Source organism: Acanthaster planci, linkage group LG19 (assembly GCF_054643075.1).
Source record: "Acanthaster planci isolate LZ-2023a linkage group LG19, COTS_SCS, whole genome shotgun sequence".
In the NCBI taxonomy this organism is placed as follows: Eukaryota; Metazoa; Echinodermata; class Asteroidea; order Valvatida; family Acanthasteridae; genus Acanthaster; species Acanthaster planci.
This window is the reverse complement of record NC_141795.1, coordinates 5,679,700-5,697,488: the sequence shown is the minus strand read 5'-3', so window position 1 is coordinate 5,697,488 and position 17,789 is coordinate 5,679,700. Positions and strand designations below refer to the sequence as shown.

Sequence of the window (17,789 nt, the reverse complement as noted above, 5' to 3'; positions counted from 1 at the left end):
ATGCCGCGACTTTCTGTCGGTGTGTGTGTACATTATTTGCTCCCCAGATAGGCTAGCACAAGTCTTCGCATTCTTTCTCATGAAGGGATCATCTTCCAGTTAACGGGATACATATGATTTTTACATTCCAACCGTGGCCGGATCCAATCATTTGACAGCTGATGGGCGTTGGCTTTTGAAGACGTACTGGGTTAGGTGCATCTGGCTTGCCGTTTTCAGTCGTTGCCTGCTGCAGTCCTGAGCGGGAGGATCACGATCACTCAGACCGGATCAACAATCGAAGGTAGGCGTCTTTTTGGCATGGGACCCTGTCAATATTGGATCCCTTTTCTTTAATCTTATTCATATTTATATAGTCTGGTATTGAAATAATAGTTTCCAGACTCATTTTGACCCTTTACAGGACACCACTACAGGCAGAATGGAATTTGTTTAAATTGCCACTGGCACTTACTTGTTAGTATTGTGGCTTCTACTCTTTACAGAGCTTCAATCAGGGTCAATCTTTTTCTCATGGTTAGCCGTATATGTGAGTCTACACTGATTCGTCATGTGGTTTTCTTGTTTTTCTGAAAGAAATGAACCTCCACAAAAGAAAAAGTGAAACAAAATGTTCTCGAACAAATTGTAAGGTTTCTAACTTGATCTGCATCTGGTTTTCCGTATCATTCCTGTCGCATTAGGTATTTCGACCGGTAGGTATTGGGGTTTCTGTTCTTTTTTAGTTTATGTAGGGTGCTGTAGAAAATAGCGTTTTATACAGCGAACATTTATTGTAGAAGTTGAAACATTGTTAAACTACATCTCAGATTAGGGGTAGCGAAGCCTGACACAGATCATTGTTAATAATTCTGTCTTAATCTCTCGACGAGTCCTTGTAGTGTTGGTTGTTCTCTCGCTGTGTTATAAAATGATTGCTGTTCATAGTAATTATAAAAATAATAGTTTATTCTTGATATAGCGTCTTACATTAAAAATCTCAAAAAGATTTAGAAATAGAATCACAGACATGTAAATAGAATAAGAATTTACCCGGATATTTTCTTGTCTGAGCGGCCTGAGGTTTCAGACTATATTGAGCTTAACCTTGATATTCCAAAGAGTCACAGTCATTGCAGAATGCGACTTGTGTGTTCAAGCCGACTCCGCAATTCACTGAGTATTACTAGCCCCAGACGCGGGAGTTCACTGAGAATCCCATCTGCGCCGGGAGAGTGTTCGTTCATTGTATCTGAGTGGCGGCTTGTGACCGTATATGGGCATGTATTTTTCTTTGAGGAATGACTGGAGGTTTCCATACTGGGCGTGCCTGTATAATCTGTGTGAGTTCGTGGTTCTTGTTTTACTTTCAGAACTGCATACGGGGAAAAGGACACGAAAAGACACCACTGGAATGAAAATTCACTTTCGGCTGATTTTTTCCCAGAACGTAAATGAACTGCTTCCAATTCGAGGGAATTTTCGTAAATATTCAGGGCTACATATATGTTGTCAATTTACACCTTGTATGACCATCAAGAGTTGTTTCTGTTCACTATTTTCTGCCAATTCGAAATTAGCCTACAGTTGTTTTGACATTGCAATATGTGTTGGTACGTTGCTAGATTCAAACAAACATCCATCAAGATGGCCGCCCCACCGACCCGCGGACTCGTTAAGGCAAAGAAGTACGACTGGAAAGATTCCAATTTGGCGCTTTTCGGTTCCGATACCGAAAAATCGGTTAAGAAGGAATCGGCCAAGCACGAGATCGCATGGAGGGGTGCTGGTTTGAAGCCAGGTTTGCAGGTATAAGAAGCTGTCGTGTATTATCGATAATGATCAACTTTTCAAAAAAATTACCAATTTTAACACACATTGCATACGTAAACTGTATAGCTTAACTTCAATGTATATTACAGCCTTTTATGCGTTGAATCACGAATCTGAAAATTGTTCACCTCAAAGTGGAGAGAAATGTTTAAAACATGGAAATTAACCTGGAGAATTTTTTGATCAAGTTGGATTGTAACTCTATATAAAAGGGTATATCGTTTTTTCTGTGTGTTTTTTAAAATTGTATTAACAAAGGAAAAGCTAATTCCCTAAAATTATTATGACAAGGCTGCTTGGGTTTTAAACTTGCTGCCGGATCATTTTCAAGATTATCCGTTATCAAAATTCTTCAAAAATTTATCATTTCATTTAATGCCCGTTTATACCAAAATGAAGGACTCTTTGGGCAACTACTCTAAAGCTGAAGGTGAAATTCATTGACTCCTGAATATTTCAGCGAGGCATGCAGCCTTGGAAAAAGAGCCCAGATTGTACGGTGTTACATAAGATTCTTTTGTTCCCGAAACCGGGTGGCGGAGAGATTTTGTCCCCTGTGGTAATCCGCTCGCTCTAATTCAAATGCCTCAAACCGCGGTATACTATTTCAAAACAAGGCTGGATTATCTCCGCTATTGAGAGCGAAAAAATGTCGGTAATGCCCAGCACCTCAGTCTTTTGTGCTGAGCATGGTCTTTTGTTATAAGGCCAAACTCTTTTGTCCCAGTTGCGGCTCCCCGGCTCTGCATACAAAGCCTATATCCCCGAAAACGGGTCGCCTGGCAGGTAGTGGTTAAAATTTAAGAATGATTGTATAATCTCGGGCAAAAGCCTTTTATCCTGGTTGATATGACTCATGGGTCATAAAAGTAGTTTTTCATTTTAGATTTGGCGCATTAACAAGTTCAAGGTGGAACACTGGCCAAAGGAAGACTACGGTAACTTCTTTAATGGTGACTCGTACATCATCCTAAACACCTATGTAAGTATTGTATATAAAGACCAATACAAGTCTTCATTTGAGGAGATTTCACACTATTCCAAACAGACTGCATTATACAATTTTCAAGATGTATTTTTGCGTTGGGGAGATGTTAATTATATATAACAGGTTTGCCCTTACCCAACGTATATTAATAAGCACTGTATGCTCAGTGCTTGTCCGAGAGCTTGCGAAAAAACCTCACAAGCTTACTCGGGTGGGACTCGAACCCACGACCTCCTGCTTACTAGTGCAGATGTCTTAACCACTCGACCACCGAGCTTGCCGGGATCGGCTGGCCGGTCCGAGTCAAATGGAGCAGCGGGTACCGCGAACAATTTTCAAGATGTATTTTTTGCGTTGGGGAGATGTTAATTATATATAACAGGTTTGCCCTTAAAAAAATACATCTTGAAAATTACAGTGCTTATTAATATACGTTGGGTAAGGGCAAACCTGTTATATATAATTGCATTATACAAAATGCTAAATGTTAAATAGAGTCCCCTGGGGTCATTGTAGATAATCAGTCATTAGGCAATGCTTAATTCTTTTCTTGCAGAAAAACCCCGAATCGAAATCTGAGGAATTGCTCTACGACGTTCATTTCTGGATAGGGGAGTACTCCACACAGGTAATATGCAGACACACTTGCGACGTTGTCTAGACACCAAATTGGATCCGTGGGTTTCAATTGTTACGTTGTTGCGTTCCATTTTTTAAAGCATTTTCTTGGAATTTTGTAAGCCCTAGTCTTCATTGTTTTGCCAGGATGAGTATGGTACTGCAGCTTACAAAACGGTGGAATTAGACCATCTTCTGGACGATAAGCCAGTGCAGCACCGCGAGGTCATGGATCACGAATCGGACTTGTTCAAAAGTTACTTTCCGGCAATAACGTAAGAAAGAATTGCAAGCTTGTTTTATGTAGGTTTAAATGTTTAAAGACCATCTCCCCCCAGTATGGATATAAAATTGAAGCTTAGCGATAGGAATGTAAACGTTCAACATCATCATCAGATAAATGCTTGTGTGTATGAAAAAAGCCGCTCAAAAGTGCAGTACAGTTTGCCTATTTCATCACGTACCATCAACGATGAAAGAATACAGGCGTGTTGCATACACTCCCAGTATTTTGATTTAAAGTAAAAACAGACGCTCACTGTAGGCCTACACCTATGTGGTAAACACGTTCTTGTCATAGTGGCTGAGATACTGAGGTTTTCATCAGTGGCATGATGTAATCTTCCATATATAAATTCCTCTTTTCCTAGGGATGAGTTATTTATTTTGTAGACCTATTGGGCATCTTGCACTTATTTTGTTCACAGTAAGATGGAGGGTGGTGCCGCTTCTGGATTCCGTCATGTGGGACCCAAGGAGTATACCGCACGTCTGCTGCAGTTCAAGGGTGACAAAAAGAATGTCACACTCAGAGAGGTTTGGGCGCATTCTATTCATTACATAAAACAGTATTTTTCTGATACCATTTATTTCAGAATATACAGAAAGACATGTGCATATGCCTATTCTTGTGTCTTTCTCGCAGAAACCTCTCAACAAGCATTGTTTGGACTCAAGTGACGTCTTCATATTGGATCTGGGATTGAAGATCTTCCAATGGAATGGCGAGACTTCTAACAAGGACGAGAGAACTAAGGTAATAAAAAAGGAAAACTATTTTAACAGCAGCAACCACAGCACCAATAACCGCCGCATGATAGAATCAACATTAGCAATGCTAGTAGTAGCCTACGTTATGTGTAGTTTTCTGCAATTGATACTGCAGGCAAAGCGGTAGCAAGGATCAGTATCAAACAACAGATGGAGTGCGCACAAGCTGACAAGGATGTAACATGTAACAAATATATCATGGTTTGAGGCTAGGTGGTCAGTGAGCTCCCTTGTGTTATCATAGGGATGGAGCCTCATCGTTGCATCAATTTGTGCACAGACAGCTCTTGAAAGTTTTGATATGTTCTTTAATTTTCCTTTTCTTTGATAAATTATTGTTATGGAAGTGTACATTAGGAACCCAATGTGCAAACTTTTCTCAGAATTTTTTGAAATGAGCACATCATTTCACATCTTCAAAAGTTGAACAGGACAAAATGGAAATCGAAGAGTGTCTTCTCTAGATTACATCACAGCAACAGTTCAGCACCCTTAGTCGTCCAGAAAAGCTGAGACAATTTAAATGCTTTTGAAAATTTTCTTTTTAATTACTCTGAACTCCTAAAGGATTCCAAACAGTTTTCATACATAGGAAAAGAGAATGAAATTCTCAAAATGTGGATCTGAGAAGATGTACCTCACGGACTCTATAACCAATGCTGCTCCTTTTTGGAACTGCCAGCTGAAAAACAAAACACATGCATCCAAAGTTTTAAAACATTCTGTAAATCTCTTTCGTTGAGTGCTGGTAAAATCTATAAGAGTCATCTTTCGGTAATCGGTAGCCCTACACTTCCAAATATTAAATTCCAGGCTATGCAGTACATCTCCAAACTGAAAGGAATTCGCGGGAAGGCCTCCAGTCAGGTGCTGGACTCGGACCGCGTTGGTCCCGATCACCAGTTTATGAAGGCCCTCTCTGATGACCCATTAGACGAAGAGGATGCTGCGGTTGGTGTGGATGACTCCCAGCCAGCCCTCTTTAGGTGTGTACGAATGTGAATAAACTATTCGACTCCAATTGAGAACAAGGGATAAAAAAGTCTTGCAGTAAATAGCTTCAGTCTTGCAAATGGGAAAAAAATGTACTGCCTTTTTACTAGCTATTTGGTTTTCTTATAAACGAGTTTCATATTCTGACTGCCTAGCCTACGAGGATATTGTGACCTCACAGTTTTGGCGAATTCGGTAAAATTACAGCAGGAATATCGACACGCGTCCACGGTAAAAATGTAGTGAAATATTGCATTTTCTAAAACTGGAAATTTTGTAAACAATAGAATGCACTTCAAACTTCATTTAATTATATTTATTCATGTATTTGATATAAAACGTAATTATTTTCTATAAGCTTTATATATAAAATTTTATTTCAATTTATTAGTATCGTTCGTGACAAACATGCACTTTGCGCTCCATAAGTCGAGCCATTCTATTCTTTTGTGTCTTTGTTACAGATTGAAAAACACTGACAAGCTTTACTTCACCAAGGAGGCAGAAGGAAGTCTGCCTAAGTCCAAGCTGGATTCTAATGTAAGTTTAGAGAGTTGCTGAGTCATGTAACCAAGGGTGGATGAAGAACTATAATTTTGAGGGACCCGAGGTTTTGGGGCCGGAGGCCAAAAAGTTTGGATATTTATGCGATTTCTCTTTCTTTACGCTCTTTCTGAAGGTGTTTCACGCGTTTGTGAAGAAAGGGAATACATATAGTCTGAATATTACAACTTTTTAAAAATGGGAAAAATGCACCGGGGGGGGGGGTAAGCCCGGACCATATTTCTTTGCAAATTTTTCCGTGTTGGGGAATTACCTGGATGTGTCTTGGCATTTTATGAAATAAAACTTGAGAAACCCAAAGGTCCCAGTAACCCGCTAAGCCAACGAATCGTATAGCCAATGGCAACCGTTGGGTAGCAAACTTCATGAAAAAAAAAACAAAGCAGCAGTGACATCAGTGTCTATTCAAGTATTTCATTAAATCTCCAGATTTACGTATCGAACTGTTATTAAAGCCCCAAATTGGCTTGTTTTCTAGTTTTTGTTTAATACATTGTGTACGAGAATATCCATTAAATTGATAATTCCTTACAATGAATTCCATACACAATCACTGAACAATAAGGGTTGTTATGTGTGTTGGGGGACACGGGGTGTTTTTTTAATAACTGTCCATTTTGTTCCACTTCGAAAAAAGGAAGATTCCAGTGCCACTTTCAAAGTGTTGACGAGCCTGCAGTTCCTCACTGAATGACATCATAATTTTGTCTCCAGCAATGGTTTAAATAGGGATAAATGTCGGGGGAAACTAGATTGCACGCATTTTTTCAAGGGGGCACCACAAGAAAATAAGCTTCAGCTGAATTTAAGGGCAAATTTTAACTTTAGGATGCTGCACGGGGGGGGGGTAATCATGCAGGTAGTTACGCCGCTGGTCACCAGGAGCAAACTTTGCCTCTATATGAGTGCTGGATATACCATTGTTTATCCTGCATGGGCTTTTGCAATTTCAAGTTTTGACCAAGGTTGTAAGTTGTTTTGACCAAAATCACAGGTTGTTCGCTTTTTTTTACCTTCAATTTCTTGCCAGGATGTCTTCATCGTGGACAACAAAAGAGAACTTTATGTCTGGGTGGGTAAGGGTGCGGACTCAGCTGAGAGACGGAATGCTTTCTCTTATGCCCACGTAAGTTTTTGATTCATTAAAAATTTAGAGATCATTATAAAGGATATATTTATCCATTTAGAAATTCGTCTTGTTTGACCTCAAAGTGTACAACTTTTTGTATTAGATTCTGATTGAGTTGTTGAAAGATTTTTTTTTGCATTTTACAGAAATATCTTCAAGACACTAAGCATCCCTTCATCCCAATCACTTGCCTGAACGAGGGACACGAGAAACCTGAATTCTTCCAAACTCTTTCTTAGGTGCGCATCTGCCTCAACCTCTGACATCTTATCGTAATTTTTAACATTTGATTGATTACGTAAGTGCTGTACTGGCAATTAATAACCAGTACTGCTCAACGAGTGTAACCGTTTTCGAAACCGCAGTGAAACTGAAAACATGGTAAACATATTTCTCATGATAAAATGTAAATTATTTATTTCAATCGTGCAATTCTGGGTAATTGACCTAATTTCAACAGTACACCTACTGTTCAATTTTAATGAAGTGGAATCTGAAGCAATTATTCCAATTTCGCAGTCGAAATCCAACCAACAAACGAAAGCAGGCCTATACTATAGAAATACCCTGAACAATTATGGGTTTTTTCAGACCCTTCTTTCGTTTTAGTTTATAATAGTGGATAATATGAAATAGCTAATTAAACTAATTAACAGTAATAAAAAATCTTAGAAGCAGTGAAAAAATTGATCGTAATGGAAAAACCAGATCGTTGCCTACGCACGATCTTGGGTTTCGTCAATAGAATACTACTTATATGCATGAACGTGTGGACAAGCAATACTGTATCGACTAAAGACACTGGCTTCCATTTTAATTTACCCAATACCAAGGTTATCAGTGGCTCACCTGCCATTTACAACCCGGTTAACTTGGGCGAGCAATCTGTCGTATCATCTTTGAAATCGGCACAATAAGATATCGATGGCCGCCCATGGCTTCAATGACCTGTGTGGGCTGATTATAAAACATTGCCGATCCAAACCTTTTATACGACGTCCATGCTTGGATGTATCTTGTACATGTATCTACGTAAGTAGATTTTTTCAAGAAGTGGATGTGTCAGTTTCTTAAAAATAGATTCAGAAGTATTCTGGTTAAGGTTGAAAAATTGTTAACGATAATCGAATTTTTAAGGTTCACAGATGTAATCTTCATTACATGTAATGAAGTTTGCGAATAATCTGGTAGTTGAAATGGTGCATGTTTGCCTTCCTCCGTGAAAAGTACCACCGCAGGAGTCTCTGATGATTAGAAGACCTTAGTGAAATAACAATGCAAGAGTGGTCTACTTGAAATTTCATAATCTCAATTTTAAGAATTAAAAAAATAAATCTACGTAGATATGAAGCACATACAGCTAAAGAACGTCATTTGTAACAATATAATCTAGTCTAGGCTGGCGCGCACTCAGGACTGAGTACAGTGGTAACGCTGCCTATTGCTTAGGTCTGCTTCCCATCTACATGGAGGCCCTCGCCTACTGTCTGCCCACTTCTCCTTTACACGTACGGTGGACCCCCCTGTCGATTATAATTGGCCAGCTCCCCTTTCTACACCGTGGCCCCCTGCGTCTGTTGTCGGGACCACTGCTGTTTCTAGATATATGGCCCAGCCTGCGTCTACTGTCGGACCGTTGCTGTTTCTAGACTATGGCCCCCTACGTCTACTGTCGGACCGCTACTCTTTCTACACTGTGACTAACCGGTCATAGAAATCGGACAAGCTGGGGGGGGGGACACTATTTATACTTTACAGGAGGCGACGTTCATGATGTGTACATGTATGGTATGTTTTGCATCATACCAAATCTTACATAAAAATAAAAATGTATGGCTTTTAAAAAAGCGCCCCTTTAAAATAATATGGAAATCATTTCAGTCGTTGGAAAGTGCAAAACTTCTGCACGATCCGCTTCAATTTGTGCTCACCACAAAATATTGGAGGATCGAAAAGCCCACCCCTCAAAAGTTGGGGATATGTACCCCATTGCCGGGATTTACGCCTTCGACTGTTAGTCGTACTAGCTCCTATTCGGTAGCCTACCTCCGTCTTCCAACTGTCCTTTTTAATTTCTAGACAGTGGCCCACATAAATTTTGTTTTCTGTCCACCATACTCTTCTTTTACACGATGAACTTGTCTATAACTGTCGGCCACCCCACTTTTTATGCGGTTGCCCCTCCGTCTACTCTCATCCTAGTCCTTTTGTTACGTGGTGGCGACCACTCCTCCGGCATCTGTTGTTGGCCCACTGCCACATCAAACGCAAACAGAGCAATACCTCTGAATGTTCATGTACCTTCTCCTATTTTTATGCACTTTTTGGCCAAACAACTCTTCTTCTTTAATAAACATTTTAGTCGTCCAGTCCATCACTAGGGCAGGCTAGCTCCACGAAGAAAATGTCGCTCACGCGCACAACCGTATTTCGCTTTGGAAACAGCGTTGATTGTTCTTCGTTTTGAACGTACACACTGTCGCGACGTGAGAACGACTGTCACCCAATACATCTTTTCACTAATAAATTCATAATTATTCACGCATGCGCACAAATAGCCTTGGCAGCAAGAAGTGTGAGCTGGCCACTGAAAAAGTTCAGCGGTGCGACTTTGTTGATCATTTTCTCTAAGGTTTTTTGGTTTTGTTCATTTTTTTCTTCAGAAAATCCCATTAAATCGTGTTTGCTCTTAGTTTCTAATGTAAGTGGAATATTTAGTGCTCTGTAAAAAGACTTTATAAGGGTAATTTTTCCTCACGGTGCGCACGAGATCGCCGTGTCTTAGTATGGTCCCCTTCCATCTTAAGTAGTACAAATTACATTGTAAGTGTTCTTAAAGCCAACCTTTGAGTTTGTAAAAACACTATAACTGATGATAATATCATCGGTACGTAGTTCTAACTCAGCCATTGTCTTGAATGTCACCCCTCCCCCTCCCCCAATAAAGCTCAAAACGCTTACCTGCGTCAGAGCGCCAGGCGGCGCTATTCCGATCCGTCCGACATTGTGCGTATTTTCTGATTATCTTCGAGCGTGTATTTAATTTGAGACATTGAGTGTGACCCAATGCAAACACCTTCAATTGCATGATGAGTGTACATGTACATCGATGCCCCTCTCGTTAGTACAACTCTTTATTTGCCCATCTTTTTGCTCCAAACTTGAATGCATGCAGTCCCAATTGTCAAGACTATAAACAAAATGCATGAAATTCAAGTATCGTAAGTAACTTTTTCCAATATTTTGTGGAGAAAATGTATGGTTTTTTAGATTGATGCCACTTGACATAAAATATTTTGGGCGGTAGTTTTTTCTTTCCAATGGAGATCATTCTTTTGATTTACGTTTCGAAAAATAATACTTGCGCTCTGCGTAGTTCGTTTCTGTGCGCACTGATATTTGAACATATGCAGCAAGGTATGAGACGGAGAGAAGGGTACCGCCCCAACATGCCCAATCCCTATACAAATTCGAGACTATTGTTACTTAACACATCCCCCAAGATGTCTGAAAGGAATTCCCCAGATTCCTGCGAGACAATGACCAACACAAAGCAGAGGGAGTTCTCTCCGTCTCATACCTTGCTGCATATGATTGCAGCAGTGGCGCTGGCACATGGCATGGCAAGGAAAGAACGTGTGAGAACAAATGTTTGGCCACTGCACGTTGCCGGGATTGTTTGAATGTGACTTTAGAGGAGATGAGTTCAAAGGTGAGAAATGTCATTGGCTTACCATCCAACAATCGAAAATAAATAGAGAAATGACAGCCAAGAAGATAATAAGATTTTCGTATGATAAACCCCAGTAGTGTGGGCTTCAGTGTAGGTTATTTCAAGTTGGCTTTGTTGGTTTACTAAGTTTTACACTTTTTTTTTGCTGTGGTAAAGTGCACACTAAAAATGGCGGCCCCACAAGCGTTCAGGCACATTTGAAGCAAGATATGGGACGGAGAGAACCCCCCGCCTTTGTGTTGGTCATTATTTGATTGGAATCTCAGGAATTTTTTACAGACTTCTATGGGGATGTGTTAGGTAACAATAGTCTAGTGTGTGCCTGGTATATTTAGGCATGTGGCCTGGGATTTTATCGGAGTTCCTTTGGTTGCTTTAGTTGTAGCAGTAATGGAGAGATGAGAAACACTCCTGTGAGACAGTTTTCTGGATTGTTACACGCAACATCGGAGATCTGACACAACTAGTCGTAATACTACTCAATACAATATGGAAACAGTACACAGCCCTGACACTTTATAGTAATAAATGAATAGGCCTAGGGGCCTGTGTACATTTGTTTTGTAAATTTGAAACGTGACAGTTTGTCCAACAAATCTCCAGCCTTTGAGGCCGGATGACCAATTTTATCGTGGATGAATAGTCTAAAAAACTGGAGCCGGCGGAGGATAGTTTGTTGATTTGGTAAATTAAAAGGAAACATTTACCACTACTACTAGATATGGTACAAGCCGGCTCCTCAAATTATGCAAATGAGGCTGCCAATCAGCAAAATTCAGTGTTCTGTTGGGCCGGAGAGCCGAGAAAAGGGCATGGTTTTGTCTATACAGACGGGGTGCATTACTTAGAAATTTGGCCATTTAGGTAGAGAGGTATTTAGTCATTTTGTTACTCTACTCTTAACTTTGGAAATTGGTAGGCCTACGTATTCCCCCCATCTCATTTGCTGCATTTCGATGTTTTGAAGTCTAGGCCTAGATTCCAATATAATTAAAGCTCCAAATGTGAGGGATGTCATGCATATCGTACATGTAATTGCGAGAATGCCGGTGTGTAGCAACAGCCCATCATGCGGTGGCAGGGGCATTCCTCATGTTTGCCGTCACCTCCGCTGTTGGCCTCATTGTCTACTGCTGAAATTTAAATAGGTAAATTTAACTTTTCTTGGGCTTGTAAATTTCATGTAAATCATCGAATGGGTTTCCAGGGGAGTGGAGAAATTGTTAGACATTGTGGGAAGGATATAAATGCATTATTTTATGGGTAAATTGGGCAAATGGTTTTGTTACTCTCGGGCGGTAAAATAATGGCGGCCTCATAGCAGTGTGCTCAGACAAGTCTGGTTTGCATATACATGTATATAAATCTATCTGTATTGACGTCCATGGTGCCGAGATCAAAACTATGAGTAGGATCTATGGTGGAGTGATTATCTGGGGTTATGAAGTTTAGATCATTTAATTGAAGGAAGTTACCGTTTCGCATAAGTGTACATTACTTGCATGTACATGTACAAGCACATGTTGGGCAAATTGTGACATGTAAATTAATAAGACTGGCACTTGCACATGTACTTGAGGATTAAGTGAATGCAAATGTAATGTCATGTAAATCCTTTGATTATTGAAGGTGATTATTGCTTTAATTGTGTAATTATTTGGAATGCATGGACTTCAATTATATTAGATTCTATCTCTAAGGTACACAGTAATTAGAGAGTAATCTTCCCAGTACTTGAGGATAGTGATTTATAGTCTTTAGTCCAATGTACATGTAATTTTAGGATTGGATATTGACAACAGGGTGAACTCTTTGTTATTTCCATCAGGAGGAAGTCCACCGTGTGAATTTAATTTTCTTTGCAATTAATCAATTTGGAGGATGACTAGATAAACTGTTGTTCCAGACATTTCCGATTTTATCATTTTAGGGTCAAACTGTGCCATTTCAATACATTCAGATACATGTATAATTCCTGCCATTCACCTATAAGGAACAATTACCTCAAGTTGTATTTCTTTTTCTTTAAATTCCTCATGTTTGCTGTCGCCTCCGCTGTTGGCCTGTCTACAGCTGAAATTTAAATAGAAATAACACCAACACTGATCCGAGCCCAGGGTGTTCTGGTGTGCCTGTTCATGCGCACCCCCACCATATAGCGCCCCTCCCACACAAAAATCTAACTTTTTCAAGATATCAATTCCTAAATAGTCCACTGGCAATTCATGTTGTGCAGTTATTTAGAAATGTTGCCATTTAGTTAGAGAGGTACATGTATTTAGTCATTTTGGTTGTCTACCCTTATTTATCTTCCGAAATTCGTACATATTTCACCCTGTCTCATTTGCTGCATTCTAATGTTTTTTGGTGTGAATTCCAACATTACTCAGGCTCCAAAACTCTAACTGTTTCAAGAAATCGATTCCATAATAGTCCACTGTTCATATCGTGCCGGTATTTAGAAATTTGGCCATTTAGTTAGAGAGGTATATAGTCATTTTGTTGCTCTACCCTTAACTTCCGAAATTCGTACATATTTCACCCTATCATTTGCTGCAATCCAATTTTTTTGGGTGTGAATTCCAACAGAATTAAAGCTCCAGAATCTAAATTTTTCAAGAAATCGGTTTCTAAATAGTCCATGATTGAAATCGTGCAGTTATTTAGAAATTAGACCATTTAGTTAGAGAGGTATTGATTTATTTTGTTTGTCTACCCTTAACCTCCAAAATTCGTAAATATTTCACCCCTCTCATTTCCTGAATTCTGATGTTTTCTTATCTGATTCCCAACATTTCATTTCACTTAAAATGTAGCTTGTGTGCCGTCGTACCAGTGTAGCATACCCTGAATCAAAATCCTCCGAATTCACCTCCAAATGTCCCCGACGTAAGATTAAGCTAGAATCATGAGATTCCAATAATGATGGTAATGTCTACTCACATTTGAGAAGAAAAGAGAAATTTCCCCTTCAAATCCCTTCTTTGTTTTGGTTTTGTTTCTCTGTTCTCATTGCTGAAGTCAACTCTCAGAGTCAGTGATGACACTAGTTTTTTAAATCTCTTTTTCTTGTTCTAAAGAAGCAAGTGCAGGAGAGACTGAGGTTCCAATAAAGACTGTAGTGATGCTGACTCTGAGTGATGAAGAACAAGAACTGTGGATGGAAACAATAGCTGGTAGGGTTAGGGTTAGAAGGGGTGTCCCCGTTCGGTGACCTGGAATAACTTTTAATTCCCGTAACCTTTGACCTTGTTACTCCAAGGAAAAATAGCACAACTCTTCATCTACCTTGTCTCTAAGTTTCAGGGTCATAGGTCAAAGGGTCACGGAGTTATGGCCTTTTCACCGAGGGCTTTGTTTTGGTGACCCATTTAAAAATCACTAAAATGACTCGCTATCCAGGTTTGGATATATTTTGCATCCAAATCAGGCCACGGGCTATCTTTTGGGACCAAAAAAAAAAAATTCTTATGTTTTTCTTAATTTTTTGGAAATTGACCGGAAGTGACGTCATAACTTTGGTGTTTTACAAGATACGAGGATTGAGTCTGAGAGACAGTTGTTCGCCTTGAGGTACTCTTTCGAATAGTGCCACTATATTCTGTGAGGTGTTTCCTTTAGGCTGGGTATACGGTGGAGCCATAGGGTATGTGTATTAATGCATGGGGCCTTAGCGCTATTTTTTGAAGTATGAAGTTTGTACACAACCTACGGGAAGACTTAAATTGGCTATAACTGTTGAACCGGGACTCCAATGGGAACCAAATTTATACGAATGGAGGAGTGTCTGCTTGTGATCGTTTACATAGACGTATGACGTCTCAAGTTTATTTGTTTAGTTATTAAAAGGGATTATCATGTGCCCATGTTCCGGACATGTACAAAATATAGGCCTATGGTGTGTACAAAAAGCATGGGGATTTGCCCCAAAAGACAAAGTACCATTCGGGAAAAGTCCCTTTTTGACCCATCAGAAAATGATAAGATTTTGTAGTACGTGTAAAACGCATGTTCTGTATAACCCTTTGGGGCTACATTACCTCTAAAGTTAGGGTTCAGGGGTAAGAGTTAAATGGTAAAAGTTAAAGGGATTAGGGTTTTTCCGACAGTGTGCTCCACCTTTTTACCATACGGAAAAGACCTGTCAATCATATTCTGCCCGACTCTGCATGTTAGGAATCAAAGAAATACAAGACATCAATGCGGGGAAATCAGAAGGGGTAAGAAGTATCATCCTGGGCGAAGGATTAAATGTGACCCAATTTTTGGCATTCCGGATGTAGGACACCGTTACTACGGGGCTTGAAGCGAGGCAGTTGCGCCTCGTCCCCACTGTGTGTTGCATCTATATAACCACACACTAAGGGCCACTTGGGGCGTGAAACGTCCGGTTTGCAGTGCGTCTATAGGGAAAACACCCGTCAATAACATTCTGCCTCACTCTGGACTACAGGAAAAATACGAAATACAAGACCTGAATATGCAGAAGTGAGAAAAAGGGCACGGATTATCCTCGGCGTGAAAGGGTTAAATAAGCCCCACTTCTTTTCTAACCACGACCAAATACGTGGACCAAGGGCCTGTTTCTATGAGACCGCGCATGTACAAATAGGCCCCCTGTTAGGGTTAGGGTTAGGGTTAGGGTTAGAAGGGGTGTCCCCGTTCGGTGACCCTGAATAACTTTTGATTCCCTTGACTTTTGACCTTGAAACTTACAGGAAAGGTAGCACAACTCTTCATCGACCTTGTGTTAAAGTTTGAGAGTCATAGGTCAAAGGGTCATGGAGTTATAGCCTTTCTCCCAAGGGCACGGTTTTTTTTGGTGACCCCTTGAAAAATTACTGAAAATGACTCGCGATCCAGGTTTGGATGCATTTTGCATCCGAATCAAGCCACGGGCTATCTTTTGGGACCAAAAAAATTTCTTATGATGTTTTTCTTTATTTTTAAAAAGATTGACCGGAAGTGACGTCATAACTTGGGTGTTGTACGAGATACAAGATGGAATCTGAGAGAAAGTTGTTTGCCTTGAGGTACTCTTTCGAATGGTGCCACTTTATATCCTGTAGGGTGTTCCCTTTAGGCTGGGTATAGAGGAGAGCCATAGGGTATGTGTATTAATGCATAGGCTCTTAGCGCTAGTTTTTCCAAGTATGAAGTTTGTACACAAATAATAGGGAAGACTTGAATCGGCTATAACTGTTGAACTGCGACTCCAATGCGAGCCAAATTTATACAAAAGGAAGAGTGTCTGCTTGTGGTCATTTGCTTGGAAGTATGGCGACTGAAAAATATCTGTTTAGTTGTTACAAAGGAGTTTCATGTGGCCAGTTTCCAGACGTGTACAAAACATAAGGGTATGTACAAAAGTTTAGGGTTAGGGTTAGAGGGGTTAGGGGTTAGGGTTAGAGGGGTTAGGGGTTAGGGTTAGAGGGGTAGGGGTTAGGGTTGAGGTTAGGGGTTAGGGTTAGGGGTTAGGGTTAGGGGTTAGGGGTTAGGGTTAGGGGTTAGGGTTGGGGGTTAGGGGTTAGGGTTGGGGGTTAGGGTTAGGGGTTAGGGTTGGGGGTTAGGGGTTAGGGTTGGGGTTTAGGGGTTAGGGTTAGGGGTTAGGGGTTAGGGGTTAGGGTGTAGGGTTAGGGTTAGGGTTAGAAGGGGTGTCCCCCGTTCGGTGACCCTGAATAACTTTTGACTCCCGTAATCTTTGACAGGGAAACTTACACAAAATGTAGCACAACTCTTCATCTACCTTGTGTTTTAGTTTGAGGGTCATAGGTCAAAGGGTCTTGGAGGTATAATTTTTTCCCCGAGGGCACTGTTTTTTTTGGTGACCCTTTGAAAAATCACTGAAAATGACTCGCTATCCAGGTTTGGATGCATTTTGCATCCGAATCAGGCCACGGGCTATCTTTTGGGACCAAAAAAATTTCTTATGTTTTTCTTTATTTTTAAAATAATTTACCGGAAGTGACGTCATAACTTTGGTGTTGTACGAGATACGAGGCTGAAGTCTGAGAGAAAGTTGTTCGCCTTGAGATACTCTTTCGAATGGTGCCACTTGATATCCTGTAGGGTTTTCCCTTTAGGCTGGGTATAGAGTGGAGGCATAGGGTATGTGTATTAATGCATAGGGCCTTAGTGCCAGTTTTCCAAGTATAAAGTTTGTACACAACCAATGGGGAAGACTTAAATCGGCTGTAACTGTTGAACCGCGACCCCAATGCAAACCAAATTCATACGAATGGAGGAGTGTCTGTTTGTGATCGTTTACAGAGACGGATGATGTCTATAGGGAAAAGACCCGTCAATCACTTTCTGCCTCACTCTGGACGATAGGAAACATGCAAAAGACAATACCTGAATATGCAGAAGTGAGAAAAAGGGCACGGATTATCCTCCAGATGAAAGGGTTAAAAAAGCCCCACTTCTTTTCTAACCACGACCCAATACGTCAACCAAGGGCCTGTTTCTATGGGACCGCGCATGTACAAATAGGCCCCCGGTTAGGGTTAGGGTTAGGGTTAGGGTTAGGGTTAGGGTTAGGGTTAGGGTTAGGGTTAGGGTTAGGGTTAGGGTTAGGGTTAGGGTTAGGGTTAGGGTTAGGGTTAGGGTTAGGGTTAGGGTTAGGGTTAGGGTTGTTAGGGTTAGGGTTAGGGTTAGGGTTAGGGTTAGGGTTAGGGTTAGGGTTAGGGTTAGGGTTAGGGTTAGGGTTAGGGTTAGGGTTAGGGTTAGGGTTAGGGTTAGGGTTAGGGTTAGGGTTAGGGTTAGGGTTAGGGTTAGGGTTAGGCTTAGGCTTAGGCTTAGGCTTAGGCTTAGGGTTAGGCTTAGGCTTAGGGTTAGGGTTAGGGTTAGGGTTGGGTTGGGTTGGGTTAGGGTTAGGGTTAGGGTTAGGGTTAGGGTTAGGG

General features: G+C 40.7%; 1 protein-coding gene across 1 annotated transcript; it reads left to right on the top strand.

Moving 5' to 3' along the window:
• The first annotated feature begins 143 nt into the window (after positions 1-143).
• Positions 144-8,509, top strand: LOC110990897 (gelsolin-like protein 2). Its single transcript, XM_087149152.1, has 11 exons — positions 144-283; positions 1,605-1,788; positions 2,699-2,794; positions 3,357-3,428; positions 3,566-3,693; positions 4,126-4,234; positions 4,344-4,454; positions 5,282-5,454; positions 5,926-6,001; positions 7,056-7,151; positions 7,301-8,509. The coding sequence occupies exons 2-11, from the start codon at positions 1,627-1,629 to the stop codon at positions 7,391-7,393; spliced, it is 1,116 nt and encodes a 371-aa protein (XP_087005278.1). The 5' UTR covers positions 144-283; positions 1,605-1,626; the 3' UTR covers positions 7,394-8,509.
• The last annotated feature ends 9,280 nt before the right edge of the window (positions 8,510-17,789 follow it).

Excerpts from the sequence above, each read along its gene's own strand:
- LOC110990897 (XM_087149152.1), top strand. The coding sequence starts at position 1,627 with ATGGCCGCCCCACCGACCCGCGGACTCGTTAAGGCAAAGAAGTACGAC. Across the intron at positions 4,235-4,343 it reads AGAATGTCACACTCAGAGAG|AAACCTCTCAACAAGCATTG; the intron begins GTTTGGGCGCAT and ends TCTTTCTCGCAG. Across the intron at positions 6,002-7,055 it reads AGTCCAAGCTGGATTCTAAT|GATGTCTTCATCGTGGACAA; the intron begins GTAAGTTTAGAG and ends ATTTCTTGCCAG.